The sequence below is a fragment of the Chiloscyllium plagiosum genome, unplaced genomic scaffold (genome assembly GCF_037043375.1).
Source record: "Chiloscyllium plagiosum isolate Xiang-an unplaced genomic scaffold, Cpla_swu_hap1 HiC_scaffold_14, whole genome shotgun sequence".
Lineage (NCBI taxonomy): Eukaryota > Metazoa > Chordata > Chondrichthyes > Orectolobiformes > Hemiscylliidae > Chiloscyllium > Chiloscyllium plagiosum.
Window position 1 is genome coordinate 72,343,935 of NW_028270152.1, and position 19,735 is coordinate 72,363,669.

The 19,735-nt window shown below is 43.6% G+C and overlaps 1 protein-coding gene and 1 long non-coding RNA gene across 4 annotated transcripts in view; one reads left to right on the plus strand and one right to left on the minus strand.

Moving 5' to 3' along the window:
* LOC122559142 (protein SSUH2 homolog) overlaps positions 1 to 17,696 on the minus strand; it is a 52,355-nt gene extending 34,659 nt beyond the window's left edge. Inside the window, exon 1 of one of the 3 annotated variants that reach the window (XM_087994525.1) lies at positions 17,125 to 17,696. In XM_087994525.1, coding sequence (XP_087850651.1) covers positions 17,125 to 17,179 — 55 coding nt within the window. In that variant the 5' untranslated portion in view covers positions 17,180 to 17,696. Of the gene's footprint in view, positions 1 to 5,225; positions 5,401 to 17,124 lie in introns of those variants that run through there. The other 2 variants (XM_043708488.2, XM_043708489.2) reach the window with 2 other exon arrangements.
* LOC148147990 (uncharacterized) lies at positions 5,498 to 17,214 on the plus strand. Its single transcript, XR_015759434.1, has 3 exons — positions 5,498 to 5,618; positions 8,693 to 8,865; positions 11,193 to 17,214. It is a non-coding gene; the product is annotated as an uncharacterized LOC148147990 (long non-coding RNA).
* Positions 17,697 to 19,735: the final 2,039 nt, after the last annotated feature.

Sequence of the window (19,735 nt, forward strand, 5' to 3'; positions counted from 1 at the left end):
AAACCATTAGGCAGACAACAGATTACCACACTCCGGGAAGGATGTGATCATACTGGAGAAATACAGAGGGGTTTTACCACGATTTGGACTGGAATGGAGAATTTTCACCATGAGAAAAGGTGAACCATCTTGCTGTCATCAATACTTTTGTAGCAGTTTTAGTGCAGACTACTTGGCCACTTCAGAAGGCAGGTAAGTCACATGTTAGACAGACCAGTACATTTCCTACCTTAAAGTGAACCAGATGGGCTTTTAAACAGTTGTGTCTAGATTAAAGTGGCGCTGAAAAAGCACAGCAGGCCCAGCAGCATCCAAGGAGCAGGAAAATCGACATTTCGGGCAAAAGCCCTTCATCAGAACCATCAGATTTCTGATGAAGGGCTTTTGCCCCAAAATGTCGATTTTCCTGCACCTTGGATGCTGCCTGATCTGCTGTGCTTTTCCAGCACCACTCTAATCTAGACTCTGATCTCTAGCATCTGCAGTCCTCACTTTCACCTTTTAAACAGTCGATTCTAGTTTGAAGCTTATCGTTACTGTGATTTGATCTTACTAAATTCATGAATTGAATAAGATTTCACTGGCTGCTCTGGTGAGTTTTGAATCTACATCACCCTATTGAAATAGGCTTTAGCTGCTGGGAGGCTAGCCAATCACATACCCACCACACCACAATCTTCTACAGTAGCCAGGGACATTTTCTATTTAACAGAGGAAGCTGTGTCAATTATAAAATGATGAGAGACACAGAGAGTGTGGATAGGAAGGCCTTATTTCCATTTGCAAAGACAATAACCTGGGGGAAGGGAACATAAATGTAAAGTAATTGATAAGATTAAAGGGGAGTGGAGATATTTTTATCACCAGAGACGGGTGATGATCTGGAACCCACTGTCAAAAAGAGTGTTATTTACAAAGTATTTACATGAACACAAAGTTCCGCAACTACAGACCGGTGTGGAAGTTGGGTTTTGAAACAATTGCTCGTTTACAGCTTGCATGGACAAAATGGGTGGCATGCTGGCTCAGTGGTTAGCACTGCTGCCTTACAGCACCAGGGACGCAGGTTTTATTCCAGCCTTGGGTGACTGCGTGGAGTTTGCATTTTCTCTCTGTATCTACATGGGTTTCCTCCAGGTGCTCTGGTTTCCTCCCACAGTCCAAAGATATGCAGGTTAGGCGGATTGGCCATGCTAAATAACTCTGTAGTGTCTGGAATATGCAGGTTAGGGGAATTAGCTGTGGTAGTGCAGGGGTCTGGGTCTGGGTCTGGGTGGCTTGCTTTTTGGTGGATCAGTGCAGACTTCCGCACTGTAGGGATTCTATATTCTAAGTTCATAGATGATCTGCCTCATTGCTATTTGTGGGACTTTGGTGCACTCAAATAGCCTTCCAATTATCTTACACCACACTTCAAAAAAATACTTCATATACTGTTAAATACTTTGCGATGCACTGAAGATATGAAAGTCACTACTGGAATTCTTAACTTCTCCACAATATGATACTAGGAGACAAAAGTGTTGCAATCCAGGGAATAAAATCTGGAATTGAACAGTTTATAGGGTTCAGATTCTTCCAAGCCTCGGCCAGTGAATCAAAAGAGAATTTGACTGTCAATTTGAAGAGACACCACATTTTGAACACAGTAACTCCTAATAATTCAAGTGTTTTATTTATTTCTTGGGGTAGAATATTCTGGTTAATAATTAATCCACAATTACTCAATTTACATATTTATTACACGTTTTGGACGAACACAGTGATATTCATAGACAAAGCCCATTGCTGTACAGTCATAAAGGTATTTTCACTATATATATTTTATATTAGTGCCCAGGGATATGTAAGTGAGGCAGATGAATCATGGGAAATGCAGGGTGATGGGTTTGATCTGGATGAGATGCTTTTTGGAGGGTCAGTGTGGATTCAATGGGGCTGAAGGGCCTGCTTCCACACTGGTAGGTATTCTGTAGGGGGAGATTGATTGGGGAAAATGATAGAAAGGGAGAGAGAGAGAGAGAGAGAGAGAGAGAGAGAGAGAGAGAGAAAAAAATAAACACATAGGAATATATAGGAAAAAAACAACCAAACATACCAGAAAGTAGAAATAGAGTGGAAGTACGTCATTGAATAGACTAAGATGGGTAAAAAGCAAAGTCAAAAAGGGTGGTGGCAGAAAAGCACAGCAAGTCAGGCAGCATCCAAGGAGCAGGAGAGTCATCGTTTCGAGCATAAGCTCTTCATCAGGAATGTGGGTGAGAGATAAATGGGGTGTGGGGCTGGTTGGGGGGGGGGAGAAGGTAGCTGGGAATGCAATAGGTAGATGAAGGCAGAAGGTGATAGTGATAGGTCAGAGTCGACGGTGGAGCGGATAGATAGGAAAGAAGATGGACAGATAGGACAGTTCTCACTTTCTCCTGGGTAGAAAGCAGTGAAGGCAGAGCACCACACTACAGTTGCTGATTGTCCTGACTTCTCCAGGAATACAGATTAATCTCTGAAATACTGTTGTGAGCAAATGAGGAGAGTCCAAGTGAAAAATCAGAGGCCACAAATGAATGTTAATTGATTGACAGTCAAGAATCATTCTGCCAGATCCATTCACTTTCACATCATTTATGTGGGAAAGTGGACTTGTTAACTGACCAGAGTATGAAGGTGTGTGCTGGAAGGTTAAGTGCTAAACCTCTTGGAAAATCCCCAGGCAGTGTTGGCAACTCCAGAACACAAACCCGATCAGTTTAGTGGCAGGCAGAGAGAATTGAAGAAAGCATGCACAATATTAAAAGGTCAGGGGAAAACGAAATGTCAGATTGAGGTGGGATGGGAGACACATGGATCTTACTTATGTCGGACTGAGAATTTACGAGACAATGCAATCAGGAAGACATCAGATGCCAAAAATGTGGACTTGGGAAGAACCATGCCCTTGTTTTCTGCTCGTATACGCCTAAAACTTCAGCTCTCAAGTGTACTCAGAGGTCAGAGAGCAGAATTAGAATAAGAGTGAAGATGATGCCAAATCTCCCCTACTTTGGCACAGTCTCATCAAGTAATACTGTCTTTGAGAAAGACTGGAAATTAGAATAAATTATTGTCAGTTTTGTGATGCATGCTCAAGGTAACTATAAAATGGAACAAGATGAGTCAAACTTCACATGTGATGAGTACTCCTACAATCAGAAGACTGAGGGCTACACTTGCATCCAGGATTGAAGATCTATATTACACCACAATGCAGATTTTATGCATTTTCAATACTATTTGTTTGAAATGATAATTTACAACATTATGGGAGATAAGCTAAAATCTAAAATCTCTAAGAAATTCCAGCTTACAATAAAATATATCGTCAAAACAGGTATTGCTTCAAATCTATATAATTAAAAGTTACAAAATGGGAAAAAGAATTTTGCATGCTAAGTAAATTATGAGTGTTCATAAGGCACATGACAGGGAAAGTGTGAAAGGAAAAGGTGGGAAAGAAACAAAAATGCAATTGGAGAAAATGGGTTGAAAGGACGTATGACAAAGTATGACAGGAAGTAAATTAAAGGAGTCTATACACAACACGTAAGGAGTTTGATACTGTATACATTTAACTGCCTGTAACTATACAATTGCATTACACAAAAATATGGTTAGCGTTCATTTCCAAATTACTTTACACGTAAAAAATACCACACTCAGTTTGTTCACTGCCATTTGCAGTTTTGCTGATCTCTCAACACCAGGTTATAGTCCAACAGGTTTAATTGGAAGCACACTAGCTTTCAGAGCGTCACTCCTTCATCAGGTGATAATGCAACGCTCTGAAAGCTAGTGTGCTTCCAATTAAACCTGTTGGACTATAACCTGGTGTTGTGTGATTTTTAACTTTGTACACCCCAGTTCAACACCGGCATCTCCAAATCATTGCTGATCTCTGTCATCCTTGTTTATGAACGGATTGCAGCATTACATCTGTATTCTTTCAGACAACCTACAAGATCTCCACTGTCACTCTGAGCTTTTCCTGAAGTTCCACAATTACAGAAAGTGTGCTGAAAGCTGGGTTGGATACAACAGCTTGTTTACAGCTAGCATAGATAAGATGGACGGCTCAGAGGTTAGCACATCAACAGGAATTCAATCCAGCCTCAGGTGACTGGGTAGAATTTGCTCATTCTCATGTCTGCTTGGGTTTCCTCCAATTGCTCTGGTTTCCTTCCAGTGCAAAGATGTGCAGGTTTTGTGGACTGACCATACTAAATTTCCCATAGTGTCCAGGGATGTGCAGGCTGGGTGGGTTAGCCATTGGAAATGCAGGGTTACGAGGATGGAAGCTCTTTGGAGTGTCATTGTGGACTCGATGGGCCTCACTGGAGGGATTCTATGATTCTACAAAAATGGTCTGAATGGCTCCTTCCTGTGTCAATACTTTTTGTTTCTACAGTGCACATATATTGCAGTGTACATTAGTATTGCACAGGATACAGTAACATTACTCAGAGTGGAGTAACATTGCTTTTGTGTTCAAGTGGCAATGATTTAAGTGTGCTGAGAATCCAGTCATTTCTGAAATTTCCTGTATCCACAAACTTATGAAACTCCTGTGGGACACTCTGGTCTTGTCACACTCTCTCCACAAAGACTGACAGCCCAACACCCCGCACTCATACTTTAACTGAACACATGGACGACACATTAAACTGTGAGAGAAAAATAACTTTTCAAAAGTGAAACCACGATTGGAATTAAGTCTGCCCCCTGCAGCAGGCAATGTGTGAACAGCATGTGACAGCAAAATCAGATGGGGAACCAGTGTGTCAAATGTAATCGCAAGTTCACATTATTCTGTTTCTTAGTCTATTATCACAATCTCTATAATCTACTTATTTCTCTTAGCTTGTAAATCTTTTTGGCAGTTTTCTCCTTCTTTGTCCCTTCCTCATTCTGTCATCTGCCCCTCCAATTGTCTCTCTCTGCCTGTCCCTTCCTGCTCTCTACATAATCGCTCACTCCTTCTCTGTCTCCTTGCTATATGTCTCAGACTCTTTCATGCAATCATTGCCATTCCCTCTGTCCTCAGATTACTGGACAAGGAACAGAGTTATCAGAGCATCCAAAATCCCTCTGCAGCTTTTCAGTGAGCCCAGCTGATCTTAGACACACTGCTGACTCGCTCCTCAAACCCCCGAGTTGGGCCCCACGAATAAAGCAAGAGAACTTTTCCAACTTACCAGTTTCTGATTGATTGGGATCCATTGGGAAAATCCAACAGCATTCGTCGTGAGCAAGACAGACCTCTGCCAGAGGAGGTTGTTTTGAGCCACAGAAATCGCAGCTGTCTTCTGTGGGATGTGGAATTCTGCTCAATATTCACCGTTTACACCGCTTCAAGTTTTACAGAACAGAGCACGTGACCTCGTCGTGTTGAACCTATTAGCAGGCACTGCAACGTCATGAATATTTCTTTAAACTGAGGGCTGACAATGGAACTGCATGAATGTTCAGTGTAAATAGGTTCATGCTTCTGGAAAGAGTTGAGACAGCTAAAGGGACACGGCCTTCACGGATACGTGTTTGCCAATTTACCATGGAGGAAATGAAGCAACAAGGACAGTTTCTGAGAGGTAACCTGGGAGTAATTTACACTATACTCCATTGCAATTGGGCAGAAGGGGATTGAAAATCTGACTGGGTAAACTGGTGTAAGTCAGATCCGGGTAGATATCAGATCCAGTGGGGAGTGGGGGGGGGGGGGGGATATGGTATAAGAGGGGAAGCAAAAACAGAAATTGATGGAGAAACGAAAGCAGGCCTGACAGCGAGTGGCAGGCAACTGGAAGGTCGGGGTCATTTTTGCAGAAATAACGTAGGTGTTCCGCAAAGCGGTCGTCCAGTCTGTGTTTAGTCTCCTCAATGTAGAGAAGACATTGTGAGCAGCAAATACAACAGACTGCTTTGAGTGAAGTGCAGGTAAATCGCTGCTTCACCTGGATTGACTGTGGGTGGGGGTCAGATCGAGTTGGGATTGGACCCTGTGTCGGGGTCAGGTCTAGTTAGGGATTGAGTCATGGTGTGGAGTCGACAGTGAGCAGATCAGGCAGCATTCCAGGAGCCAAGGGGGTTGGGACTGGGGGGAAGGTAGCTGAGAGTGTGACAGGTAGATGGAGGTGGGGGTAATGGTGATAGGTCAGAGAGGAGGGTGGAGTGGATAAGTGGGAAGGAAGATAGACAGGTAACTCTCTTCATGAGGGTGATGCCAAGTTGGAATGTTGTATCTGGGATAAGTGGGGTGAGGGGAAATGAGGAAACTGGTGAAATCCACATTGATGCCATGTGGTTTGAGTGTCCCGAGGTGGAAGATGAGGTGTTCTTCCTCCAGGTGTCAGGTGGTTAGGGAGTGGCAATGGAGGAGGCCCAGGACCTGCATGTCCTTGGCAGACTGGGAGGAGGAGTTAAAGTGTTCGGCCATGGGGTGGTGGGCTTAGATGATGCGGGTGTCCTGGAGATGTTCTCTGAAGCGTTCTGTGAGTTTGTGTCCTGTCTCCCCAATGTAGACGAGGCCGCATCAGGAGCAACAGATACAGTAAATGACACGTGACTACGTGTAGGTAAAACTCTGATGGATATGGAAGGCTCGTTTAGGGCCTTGGCAGAGGTCAGTGGGGAGGTATGGGCGCAGACCTCTGGAGGTTTTGCAATTCCTGTGGTGGCAGGGGAAGGTGCTGGGAGGGGAGGTTGAGTTGGTGGGAGGTGTGGATCCGACAAGGGAGTCGTGGAGGGAATGGTCTTTATGGAAATCAGATAGGGGTGGGGAGGGAAATATATCTCTGGTGATGGGGTCTGTTTGTAGGTGGCAGAAATGGCAGAGGATGATGTGATGTATACAGAGGTTGGTGGGGTAGAAGGTGAGGATCGGGAGGGTTCTGTCCTTGTGGTTGGAGGGATAGGGTTCAAGGGCAGAGATATGGGAAGTGGATGAGATGCGCTGGAGGGCATCCTCAACCACATGGGATGGGAAATTTCAGGTCAGCTCTAGTTAGGGATCGATTCTGGGTGGAGGTCAGGTCTATTTGGGTACTGAATGGGGATCATTTTTAATATGGGAATCAGCTGATTTTTAAACACATCATTTTACCAGACTGTTAAGTAGGAATGTATCATCGATAGTCACAGGTGAGGTGCCAGAAGACTGGAAGTTGGCAAACGTGGTGCCACTGTTTAAGAAGGGTGGTAAGGACAAGCCAGGGAACTATAGACCAGTGAGCCTGACCTCAGTGGTAGGCAAGTTGTTGGAGGGAATCCTGAGGGACAGGATGTACATGTATTTGGAAAGGCAAGGACTGATTCGGGATAGTCAACATGGCTTTGTGCATGGGAAATCATGTCTCACAAACTTGATTGAGTTTTCTGATGAAGTAACAAAGAAGATTGATGAGGGCAGAGCAATAGATGTGATCTATATGGACTTCAGTAAGGTGTTCGACAAGGTTCCTCATGGGAGACTGATTAGCAAGGTTAGATCTCATTGAATACAGGGAGAACTAGCCATTTGGATAAAGAACTGGCTCAAAGGTAGAAGACAGAGGGTGGTGGTGGAGGGTTGTTTTTCAGAATGGAGGCCTGTGACCAGTGGTTGCCACAAGGATCGGTGCTGTGCCCTCTACTTTTTGTCATTTACATAAATGATTTGGATGTGAGCATAAGAGGTACAGTTAGTAAGTTTGGAGATGACACCAAAATTGGAGGTGTAGTGGACAGCGAAGAGGGTTACCTCACATTACAACAGGATCTTGACCAGATGGGCCAATGGACTGAGAAGTGGCAGATGGAGCTTAATTCAGATAAATGCGAGGTGCCGCATTTTGGGAAAGAAATTCCTAGCAGGACTTATACACTTAATGGTAAGGTCCTAGGGAGTGTTGCTGAACAAAGAGACCTTGGAGTGCAGGTTCATAGCTCCTTGAAAGTGGAGTCGCAGGTAGATAGGATAGTGAAGGCGGCGTTTGGTATGCTTTCCTTTATTGTTCAGAGTATTGAGCACAGGAGTTGGGAGGTCATGTTGCAGCTGTACAGGACATTGGTTAGGCCACTGTTGGAATATTGCGTGCAATTCTGGTCTCCTTCCTATCAGAAAGGTATTGTGAAACTTGAACGGGTTCAGAAAAGATTTACAAGGATGTTGCCAGGGTTGGAGGATCTGAGCTAAAAGGAGAGGCTGAACAGGCTGGGGCTGTTTTCCCTGAAGCGTCGGAGGCTGAGGGGTGACCTTATAGAGGTTTACAAAATTGTGAGGGGCATGGATAGGATATATAGGTAAAGTCTTTTCCCTGGGGTCGGGGAGTCCAGAACTAGAGGGCATAGGTTTAGGGTGAGAGGGGAAAGATATAAGAGACCTGAGGGGCAACTTTTTCACGCAGAAGGTAGTATGTGTATGGAATGAGCCACTAGAGGATGTGGTGGAGGCTGGTACAATTGCAACATTTAAGAGGCATTTGGATGGGTATATGAATCGGAAGGATTTGGTGGGTGCTGACAGGTGGGACTAGATTGGATTGGGATATCTGGTCGGCATGGACGGGTTGGACCGAAGGGTCTGTTTCCATGCTGTACATCTCTATGACTCTAAATGCAGGAATGAATCTCAAAGATTCCACAAGCAGCAATGTTCATTACTCTGATATAGTGATTATTTTTTCAGCAATGAGGATCGGTTATGGCACCAGTTTCAGTGCCTTGGAATCTTTTACATTTTGCCTCAGAGCTCAGACAGAGCTTTAGTTTTAGGTCTTATCCAAAAGGTCAGCCCCACAGAGTCAATGGACTCAAACCCTCTGGAGTGGCACATGAACATTGAACCTTCAGGACTCAGAGGTGAGTATGCTGCTCTTCGACTCATTACTGAATATACCCTGTAACTGGTTTTAGAGCTTCAGAACTATGAGGAAGTGAAAGAGAAGTAAATTAGCCAAGGTTTCCTCTGTCCAATCAATCTGTTGTAGACTAGGTACTGCAAACTTTATTTTAACTGGCACCTTATGAACCAGTAAAAATTAAATACCTTAAAGTTTACTGTATTAATCTGTCCAATTATCATAGGTCTACTTTAATTCATTCAAGGGATGCAGTATCACTAGCTAGGCCAACATTCATTGCCATTCCCTAATTGCCCAGAGGGCAGTTAAAAGTCAACCAGGTTGCTGTGGGTCAGGAATCACAGGTAGACCAGCAGATTTCCTTACCTGCAGGACATTACTGAACCAGATGAATTTTTTTCCTCTGACAATCAGCAATGGTTTCATGGTCATCGTGAGACACTTAATTCCATATTATTATTGAATTCAAATTCCTTCATCAGCCATACTCAGGATTTGAACCCCAGTCCATTAATACAGTATCATAGAGTCATAGAGATGTACAGCATGGAAACAGACCCTTCGGTCCAACCCGTCCTTGCTGACCAGATACCCCAACCCAATCTAGTCCCCCCTGCCAGTACCCGGCCACATCCCTCCAAACCCTTCCTAATCATATACCCATACAAATGGCTTTTAGGCCCATTGTCTACTCTTAAATTTTTAATCCTTAGTTTTTAAAATTTATTTACCTCAATGAAAATATACTTGTTGAATCAAATGGCCACAAACTATCAACAATTGATTCAATTTCAAGTCAATTTTTCTTCAAATCAATCACATTTCACAACTTCCCCATGTTCAGCTGTGGCCGGGACATTTCCCAAATACATATTCACTACACTCCCTCTCTCTTGACAGATTAGAGAGCAGCAGCAGAAAGCCATCAGTAGATGGATATGGTTCTACATGCTGAGCTCTTTGGAGGAAATAGCTCCATATTACACAGCTATCAATGACTGAAGCTGTTATATCTACAAAAATGAGAACATTCAGAAAGATACTGTGTTTCATGACCCTTCTCAAATCCCATCACACATGCATTTGGCACATAATACAAGCTGCAGATGGTGTGCCCTTGAAGCACTTGTACAACTCACCCCAACCGCCCTCTTCAGCGCTATCAAATACCCAAAAGCTGCCACCTGGCTAACTAGTGCAGCTTTACCATGAAGGCAAAAGCAGGTGTTTGAAGAAAGGATACCACCATTTGATCTGACACTCAGATCCTTCAGCTCAGATGCTGATTTTGCTCATACCTCAGAGGAGATTCTAGAGCCAGTGAGTCACTGAGCACCAGTGACAGCAGTCAGGCCAAGAGAAAGGATAGCTGGTATGCCAGCTCACCAGAGAGGCTGGTCATGGAGAGATTCTGGTGCAGGGTAATCCAATGAATGGAGTGGCCGAAAGGGGAGCTTTGATAGATATTGTACAAAAGGCCTTGGCAGCTCAGAGTTTGTTGTCACTGTCAAGGAGACATGAAGATATCTGGTTCTGATTTGGAACAGGGCTTGGGAGCTAACTTTTCTGGTGTACAAATAGAGGTCAATACCAGGAGGATGCTTGCAGACCTGACCACAGTGCAGTGCTTGGGTGGCTGATGTCCCAGCTTCCATTGCAACAGCAGTAGCACCTCAAAGTTTCAATGCTGCAGTGACAATTCAGCCTGAGGCACTGAGGTCCATGCCTCTTCCCTGTGCAAGCTCAGACTGCTGTTACAGTGGCTCTCCTGGTATCCAGCACACAGACCTGCAGCAGATCACCGGATGGCTGAAGTGCTGCCCCTAGTGACTCCATGGAATGAACCTGCCATCTTCTCCCTCACAATGATAGCTTTCACCCTGCCAGCACTGTCATTCCACCAGAGTGCTGCACCTCACATGCCTAGCCCACGCTGCTGCTGTCCACAGAGACAAGCCCTCAAGGCTCCAGAGTTGATCAGTGGTACCCTCTTAGGCTATCTGCAGCCTCTAGAATCATAGAATCCCTGCAGTGTGGAAACAGGCCATTCAGCCCAACTAGTCCACACTGACCCTCCGAAGAGTATCCCATCTGGACTCATTCCCCTACTCTATTACACTACATTGACGAATGCACCTGACCTACACATCTCTGAACACTATGGCAATTTAGCTTGGCCAATTCACTTCACCTACACATCTTTGGATTTGTCGGAGGACAGGCAATGCTAAACCAGAGATCAGCATGCTTATGAATATGGTTATTTGAAATCTTGTCATATAAAGTTTTGATGGAAGGGTTTAATACGGTGTCTTTTCTTTCAAGACTTAGGTCACGTTGTGATGGTCAGCAGCAGATGGCAAGCCACAAATTGTAGGGGAAGAGTGGAAGGGCCTTAGTAACTAAGGTTCTCAAATGTCAATCACCAATCCGTTTGATAAAGTGAAAATCTATCGAATGACAATGGGTTCATCTGGAAGGCTCCTCTTCATTGAATATCCTGCCAACACTCATTCTCTGTTGACGCCATTAGTGGCGCAGAATGTGATTAGAATAATTAGGTTTATTTGTTTTTGACCAGTGTAGACTTAATGGGCTGAATGGCTTTTTTCTATGCTGTATACCTCTGAGTCTATTGATTATGTGTGTGGGGAGGGGTGTGTGCCAGTGTGTGTGTCTGAAACCAAGGTAGCTGTAGCCCAGCCCAATTGCTGAAAAGGGAACAGTGATAATAAAAAATCCTCAAGGAGAAACATTTCATTGAAAGGAAGATTGAAGTACAAATCATGAGATTAAAAGAAAACCAGGCGGTTCTGGGAACTGGACCCTCACCTCTCCTGCCACCCTTGGAGAAGGCTGACTGGGAGGGGAGAATCCATGTGGAGCCAGATCTGAGCAACCAGACCCTGCTCAGCAACAGCACACATGGCTGGGAGAAGGGACACAGATTCTAACTCCCATTCCCAAAAACAGCAGCAAGTTTGAAGAAAAACAAAATGTCAAGCATTTGTTGTTGAGGGCCTAGGCCTGCCTGCCCATTCTCTCTCAAAATAGGCAACAGGTTACAGCAGGGCCAATTAATCCAAAATTAACCAATAAAGCAGGAGAAAAATATGTAAATTCAACAGAAATAGGACATTATAAATTGAATAAAAGCCCCAATGAATGTCTTAGTTCTTTAGAAAGGAGCATCAGCAAGAGGATAGTCCTACTGTGTATAAGCACAGGCATGGTGGGCCAAATTGTCTGCAAGGTCCTCTGTGTCTGAGTAGTGAACTGATGGGACTTTGCCCCCAACAGTGTATTTCACTTGAAATGCCAATATTTATTCATCCCCAATTTCTTATGTTACTCGAGATAATATGTCATGCTATTAAAGAGTCCAACAGACATTTATTACAACATACTGTTATGCATAAATATTACATTCCTTTGGCTGATATTAAGCCACTAGATTACAACAGTATAGTGTCATGCTTCAAATGATCTGAGGTAAGATAGAGCATGAGATCTTCATGCTCTCAAGTCACATAATATCATGAGGATGTTTCTTAAAGGCACTCACTATGAGACATAACTTCACACTGTCTGAGGGATAACATCCCTTTAAGAGGTCACAGCATTGGTCTCAGGTTCCCAGTCTCTGCTGGCTTTGAAAGTCCAAGCTGAATGCTTCCAGGAGCAGTTTGTTTCACTGCATTGATCTGTGTGTCGGAGTCTTGATTGTCTTTTACTCAAACATTTATTATTCATTCTGTTTTTGTGTTTTAAAAGTTGCTGTTGTGCTATTTATAGAGGCACATCTTTGTCTTCTCTCCACTCTCCTGCCGGAGTTGCTACTGGAAGTCCTCATTCCTCAAATACCTCAATAGTCCATTTCATCAGTAGATTTACTTCTACCAGTAGCCAGAGATAAACTACATTACGACAAGAATAAGACATTGTGAAAACCCTAACTGGTTCAAAGCAGTGAGCCTGTCGGCGTTGCCTTTTCCAGCCGTCAGTGGCAAACATTCCTCTTTCTGGGCTAGAGTGCCTTTGGTTGAAAACCCAATCCAGACTTTCAATGGAACATCTAGAGCATTACTGAGGGAGTGCTGCACTGTTGGGGATACTGTCTTCAAAATGAAGTATTAAACCAAGTCCTTGCCTGACCTCTCAGCTGATGGAAATGATTTCATGGCATTATTTCAAAGAGGAACAGGGAAGCTCTGGGTCAATATTTATCTGTGAGCCAACATAGACATACAATGATGAAACAGAATAGAAGACCATTCAGCCCATTGTGCCTGGGGGCTGACTCTTTGAAATAGCTATCCAATTATTCTTTCTCCCCTTCTTCTTCCATCGAGCTCAGCAAGCTTTCAATGTTGTGTAAACTGTCAACTCACTTTTCAAAGGAACCACATTCTCAATCTTGACAACTCGCTGCATAAAACCAATTCTCATCTTGCCACTGGGTGTTTTTTTCACTTATTTAAAGTCTGTTGCCTCCTGGTTACTTATTATCCTTCTTAGTGGAAATAGTCTCCAAAATACAGTGTTCACTTCCAGTTTAAACAACAGTATAGGATCACAAGATATTATCTGGTAATTATTTTGGCAAATTTGCCACCAAGTTTCCTGTGTTATAACAATGGCAACATTTTAAAAGCACAACACTGGCTGTAAGGAGCATTGGGATTTCCTGAGTTTGTGAAAGGTGCTATTGAAATGCAAGCCTTTATAGTTACTGTTATCCCAGTCTGGGATTGGATAATTATTAATGTCTCCATGGCAAATGGGAAGAGGCACTAAATAATGGTTTATCAGTGTAGCCAACCAAAACCTGAATGAGAACGAAATAAAGTTTTAACATTGGAACAATTTGTTCAACAGAAATCACCTGATAGAACTATCCACTGAGAAAAAGTACACTGTATTTTAAATCAATTTGTTCAGACATACATCTGAAGCAAGTGCAATTTAAACATAGGTCTCCTGGCTCAGGGATAGAGACACTACCATTGTACCACAAGCCCTGTTGATGCCAGATCTATTTTTTAACCCCACCTCTGTTACTGAGTGATCACATATTGTTTCCTACTGGACAAACGTTTGCCAGTATTTTTCCCTGCCGTGATATTTGGCTTGTCCTCTGTTCACTGCTGTGGATGCACAGTTGAGCTAAACAGACAATTCAGGATGGATGGGTTGCATAGATAGATACATAGATAGAGAGATTATTGACAAACAAGGGAGTCAAGGGATATAGAGGGTGGACACAAATGTGGGTTCAGGCCACAACAAGATCAGCCGTGATCTTATGACAGAGTATGCTTGAAGGGCTGAATGACCGGCTCTTGCTTCTAATTTATGTATTCGAATGTGTTAAGCACAGTGAAGGAACGAGAAGATGACAGAATGGACGCTCAGAGGTCAGGTACAGCAGGTAGGAATTTCGCAGTCCCAGGTTAGGAGATAGAGGGGCTGAAAAATAACACGGAGTTGTGTCATAGTCGCTGTCAGCACCATTGCAGGAAGTCTCCCAACTGACCAAATGAGAAGCAGCTATCTGCAGATTGGAGACAGACAGCCCATTTCGGTAGTTCAGTCACTTATTATTCCCAGCCTTTTGGTGTTTAGTCAATGGCAGTGCAAAGCCCATGTATGTGTGAGGGGAGATCACCAGTTTTATGGAGCCTGTGGCTGAAAGAGGCATGGAGACTTCATGACCCGTACAAGAGGTGATGGGCAGGGAAGGTCACTCTGCATTGCACCACCCATCTTTAATTTTATATCTATGCCCACCCACCCCTCCGAGGCCCCCTCTCCACCTACTGGCACACTCCAAATCACTACCTATCTCAGCAATGCCCACCTCTCTCTTGGCATTGCTAAGGCTCAGGAGCTGTTGGTCTTTGGATTCCATTGGCCAATCAGGAATCTGTCCCTAACTTCCGTCACATTGCTGAGCCAATTCCACTGCCAGCAAGTGGGAGCTCAGAATCTCCACCTCATCCCAACATCACAGTCCTATCCTAAAACTCATGGCAACATCTCACCCACAGAATTCACTGGGGCGCTTAATTGGAGATTGATATTTATAACAACAACTTGCATTTATCTATTGCATTTAACATATTACATATGGCATAGAGTACAACATGAATACAGGCCATTTGGCACAACTAATCCACACCAGTATTTATGCTCCACGCAAGCCACTTCCCACTGGTCTTTTCTACGCTCCATCAGCACATTCCTTCCGGTGGCTTTTTAGTTTATCCTGAAATGCATCAAGGTCTTTCCTCTTAGCTTTTGCCCGTGGTCATAAGAACCTTCTTAACGTTCTTCATGAGTCAAGGAGGTTTCCATTTGAAATTACTTCAATGAAACACAAGCTCCTAGGCCAAAGAAGGGCGTCAATGAGATAAATTTTAAGCAGCTTTTAGGGAGGAGAGGGTTAAGTATTGTATTCCAGAATTTTGAGTCTGGATTACAGATGATAAGTACTGTAATGTATTTTGAAATGAGGGTATTTTAGGAGGCCTTTTGATTGAAGAATGGGAGCTGCTATTGCTGTGGAAAAGCAGGTCCGATGGGTTTCTGGCCTACTCTGAATACAGTGAAACACTTATTGTATCACAGCGTAGATCTCAGAGCAGACAGACCTGTACTTTTAAGACAGTTGCATGATATGTGAAATGTGGTACAAAGGTCCTTCTCTTCGGGAACTCTCGGAGTGTGATGGAGTCAGTGCAGTCAGTTGCGTGTTTTATGCACAGTCACAATAACAAACACAAAATCCAGGCTCTGCGTGTGTGTAAGTCTGTGATATTATAGCCTTATAAATAGTGTTATAAATGAACTTTAAGATACCTGTGCCGTACTTCATCCTTTGTGGTCGATGTTACATGGGCTAACATATAGTAAATTACAAACTGCATCAACTTATACCACAATCTTAACACTTGTGGGTGCTCATGAATCCAAATCACAAGATGATTCCAGATAAGAAATTGAAATAGAAACTGTCTTGTTCTTGTAAAGAGATGAGAAAATGTGATACGGAGTAAAAAGTCTGACTGATTCTCTGATAAAGACTGGGAATCAAAATGAAAATACACGTTTTTACCACTTATTAAGAACAGGATTAGACAGTTCTTTAACTGTACTTGAAAAGATCAACAAAGATGTCTAACAGTTGGAGTTCATTGAGCCAGTGTTTTGTCTGCTGTATATGCCCAAGTGAATCTGACAATACCACAAAAGAATGATAAAAATTGACAGAGTAAGAAAATTGTTGAATCTCCTTCTGCTGATGTTTTTTTGAAGATAACATAATGTCTGGAATGATGGCAGAAAGTAAGTTGGTTATTAAACTGACCTTGTGTCTGTAAGCACTTATGGATATATCAAAACAGGGATAATCAAAGCACGTTCAGTTCCTTGAATGTCACTGATGTAATTCATAGACAGGGCTAAAAGGGCTGGAAACAAAGAAATGCCAAGGGATTGATGGTAGTTAACCTACAAACACCTCTGAGAAGAATACTGGACCTTTAGGCCAGCGGGCAGGCTAATCTTGTTGTTCCCATGTTGATTGAGGATAAACAATTCTGTGATAATTAAATAAACAGAACTCAGCATGATTTTAGACTGATAAGATCCTGCCTGAAAAACCTCCCTGATTTCTTCAAGGCAGTGGCAACAAATAGGAACTCTGGGAAGCCCTGTCTTGCACTGAAGCGTAACCGACTGAGTGATAGGAAACAGAGAGTAACAAACAATTAATATTTTTCGGGCTGGAGGAAGATTTGACGTGGAGCTCCTCAGGGGTCGCTATTGGGACCCTTGTTTTACCTGAAAAATATTAATAATCTGGATACTACTGTGGAGGGGGTAACTTCCAAGTTTGCAGATGAAATTAAACTTGTAAGAATTTTAAATTGCGGATAGGGCAGTATCACCTTCCAGAAAGACATTGACAAATTGGTGGAGTGGGTTCATAAGTGGATAAGGTTCAATGCAGAAGTGTGAGAATGCACTTTGATTGGAAGAATATTGCAAGACACTATAAAACAAGGGGCACATTTCTAAAGGGAATGCAGTACCAGAGAGACCTGTGTGTATGGGCACAAATCATTGAAGCTAGCAGGACAGGTTGCGAGACCAGTTCATAAAACAATATCCTTGGCTTTATTAATAGGAGCAGAGAGTACAAGAGGAAGGAGGTGATATTAAACATGTACAAAATACACTTGTTAGATCTCACCTGGAGTATTGTGTATAGTTGTGGGCGCCTCATAATAGAGAACATGTGAATGCATTTCAGAGAGTGAAGAAGCAATTTATTAGGAAGGTCATAGGGTTGAGAAACTTCAGCTATGAAGATAGATTGAAAAAGTTGAGAGATTAGTTTTCTTCTTCCTAGAAAAAAAACAAGAGGACATTTGATAGAAGTTTTCAAAACATAAGCGGCTGGACAGAAATAATAAGGAGAAGCTGTTTCTGCTTGTAAAGGAAACAAGAATGAGAGGGCATAGATTTGAAATGATGTGCAAACCAAGCAAGGATGATGTGAGAATAAAATAACACAGCGAGTAGTTAAGAGTCTGGAATGCACTGCCTGGAAATGTGGTGGAGACAGGTTCATTTCAGGCACTGGATGATTATTGGATAGGAATAAAATGCAAAGGTGTGGGGAAAAGACAGGAAATTGGCACTAGTAACAGAACTAGTGCACATGCAATGGGAGATTGAGAGGAGGAGGAATTTCTTCAGCCAGTGGGTGGTTAATCTGTGGAATTCATTGCCACAGAGGGCTGTGGAGGCCAAGTCATTGAGTGTATTTAAGACAGAGATATACAGGTTCTTGGAAAAGCACAGCAGGTCAGGCAGCATCCAAGGAGCAGGAGAATTGACATTTTGGGCATAAGCCCTTCTTCAGGAATGAGGAGGGTGTGCCAAGCAGGCTAAGATAAAAGGTAGGCAGGAGGGACTTGGGGAGAATGCGATAGGTGGAAGGAGGTTAAGGTGAGGGTGATAGGCGGAGAGGGAGTGGGGGCGGAGAGGTCGAGAAGAAGATTGCAGGTCAGGAAGGCGGTGCTGAGTCCGAGGGTTGGGACTGAGATAAGGTGGGGAGAGGGGAAATGAGGAAGCTGGAGAAATCTGCATTCATCCCTTGTGGTTGGAGGGTTCCTAGGCGGAAGATGAGGCGCTCTTCCTCCAGGCGTCGTGTTGCCATGGTCTGGCGCTGGAGGAGGCCAAGGACCTGCATGTCCTTGGCGGAGTGGGAGGGGGAGTTAAAGTGTTCAGCCACAGGGCGGTTGGGTTGGTTGGTGCGGGTGTCCCAGAGGTGTTCTCTGAAACATTCCGCAAGTAGGTGGCCTGTCTCCCCAATTGGAGTGACAGGCCGCCTACTTGTGGAACGTTTCAGAGAACACCTCTGGGACACTCGCACCAACCAACCCAACCGCCCTGTGGCTGAACACTTTAACTTCCCCTCCCACTCCGCCAAGGACATGCAGGTCCTTGGCCTCCTCCAGCGCCAGACCATGGCAACATGACGCCGAGGAAGAGCGCCTCATCTTCCGCCTAGGAACCCTCCAACCACAAGGGATGAATGCAGATTTCTCCAGCTTCCTCATTTCCCCTCTCCCCACCTTATCTCAGTCCCAACCCTCGGATTCAGCACCACCTTCTTGACCTGCAATCTTCTTCCTGACCTCTCCGGCCTATCACCCTCACCTTAACCTCCTTTCACCTATCGCATTCTCAACGCCCCTCCCCCCTACCTTTTATTTTAGCCTGCTTGGCACACCCTCCTCATTCCTGAAGAAGGGCTTATGCCCGAAACATCAATTCTCCTGCTCCTTGGATGCTGCCTGACCTGCTGCGCTTTTCCAGCAACACGTTTTTCAGCTCTGATCTCCAGCATCTGCAGTCCTCACTTTCTCCTATATATAGGTTCTTGACTGGTAAGAGGATCAAGGGTTATGGGGAGCAGGCAGGAGAATGGGGTTAAGAAACGTATCAGCCACAATGGAGTGGCAGAACAGTCTGATGGAACTAATGATCTAATTCTGCTCGCATGTTTTATGATCTTATGGGCCAGATGGCGTACGTCTGCACCATAATAATTCTGTGATTCTGAACCTTACTCTTGTGAAAAACTTATGATGAGGTTCCAAATGAAAAGTCTTTTAATTGTACTTATGATTGTGCTGATTCAGAGTTAACACTGGGAGTGGAAAGCAATCGATAAAAGGTAGAAAACACATATTCTCTTTAAGACTTGCATCTTCTTTCTGCTACGATAGTCCAAGTTTCTCTGGGTGCAGCTGTATAGTAATACATACAAAAATAACAATTCTGCAAGTCCACCTCCTCTTTCCCTGCTTCAACAGTTCACTGGGGTGGCCCATTGTTCTATCACACTTTAGATAGTTCAGCAGTGTGAATCATACTGCACAAAAGTACTCCATTTAGCCATTGTGTCTATGTTTCTTTGCGAGAACTATCCAGTTAGTCCAGCCCTTTTCTCTTTCCTCACAGCCATGTATTCTTATTTTCATTTGCAGGTAATTAGCTTTCTATCATCATAAATCACTAGTGAACCTGCTTCTGCCATTGCTTCAGGCCATGTGATTCAGTTCACAATAACTGTTCGCTTGTGGAATTAACTTCCTAAGGAAATGGTAGATATCAGCACAATCACAATGTTTAAAAGATAATTGGATAGGAAAGGTTTGGAGGATATGGGCCAGGAGCAAGCAGGTGGGTCTAGTTTAGTTTAGGATTATGTTCAGCATGATTGGACTGAAGGGTCTGCTTCCACACTGTATGACCCTAAGCCACCTACAGTTCTTTTGCCGAATTATCTT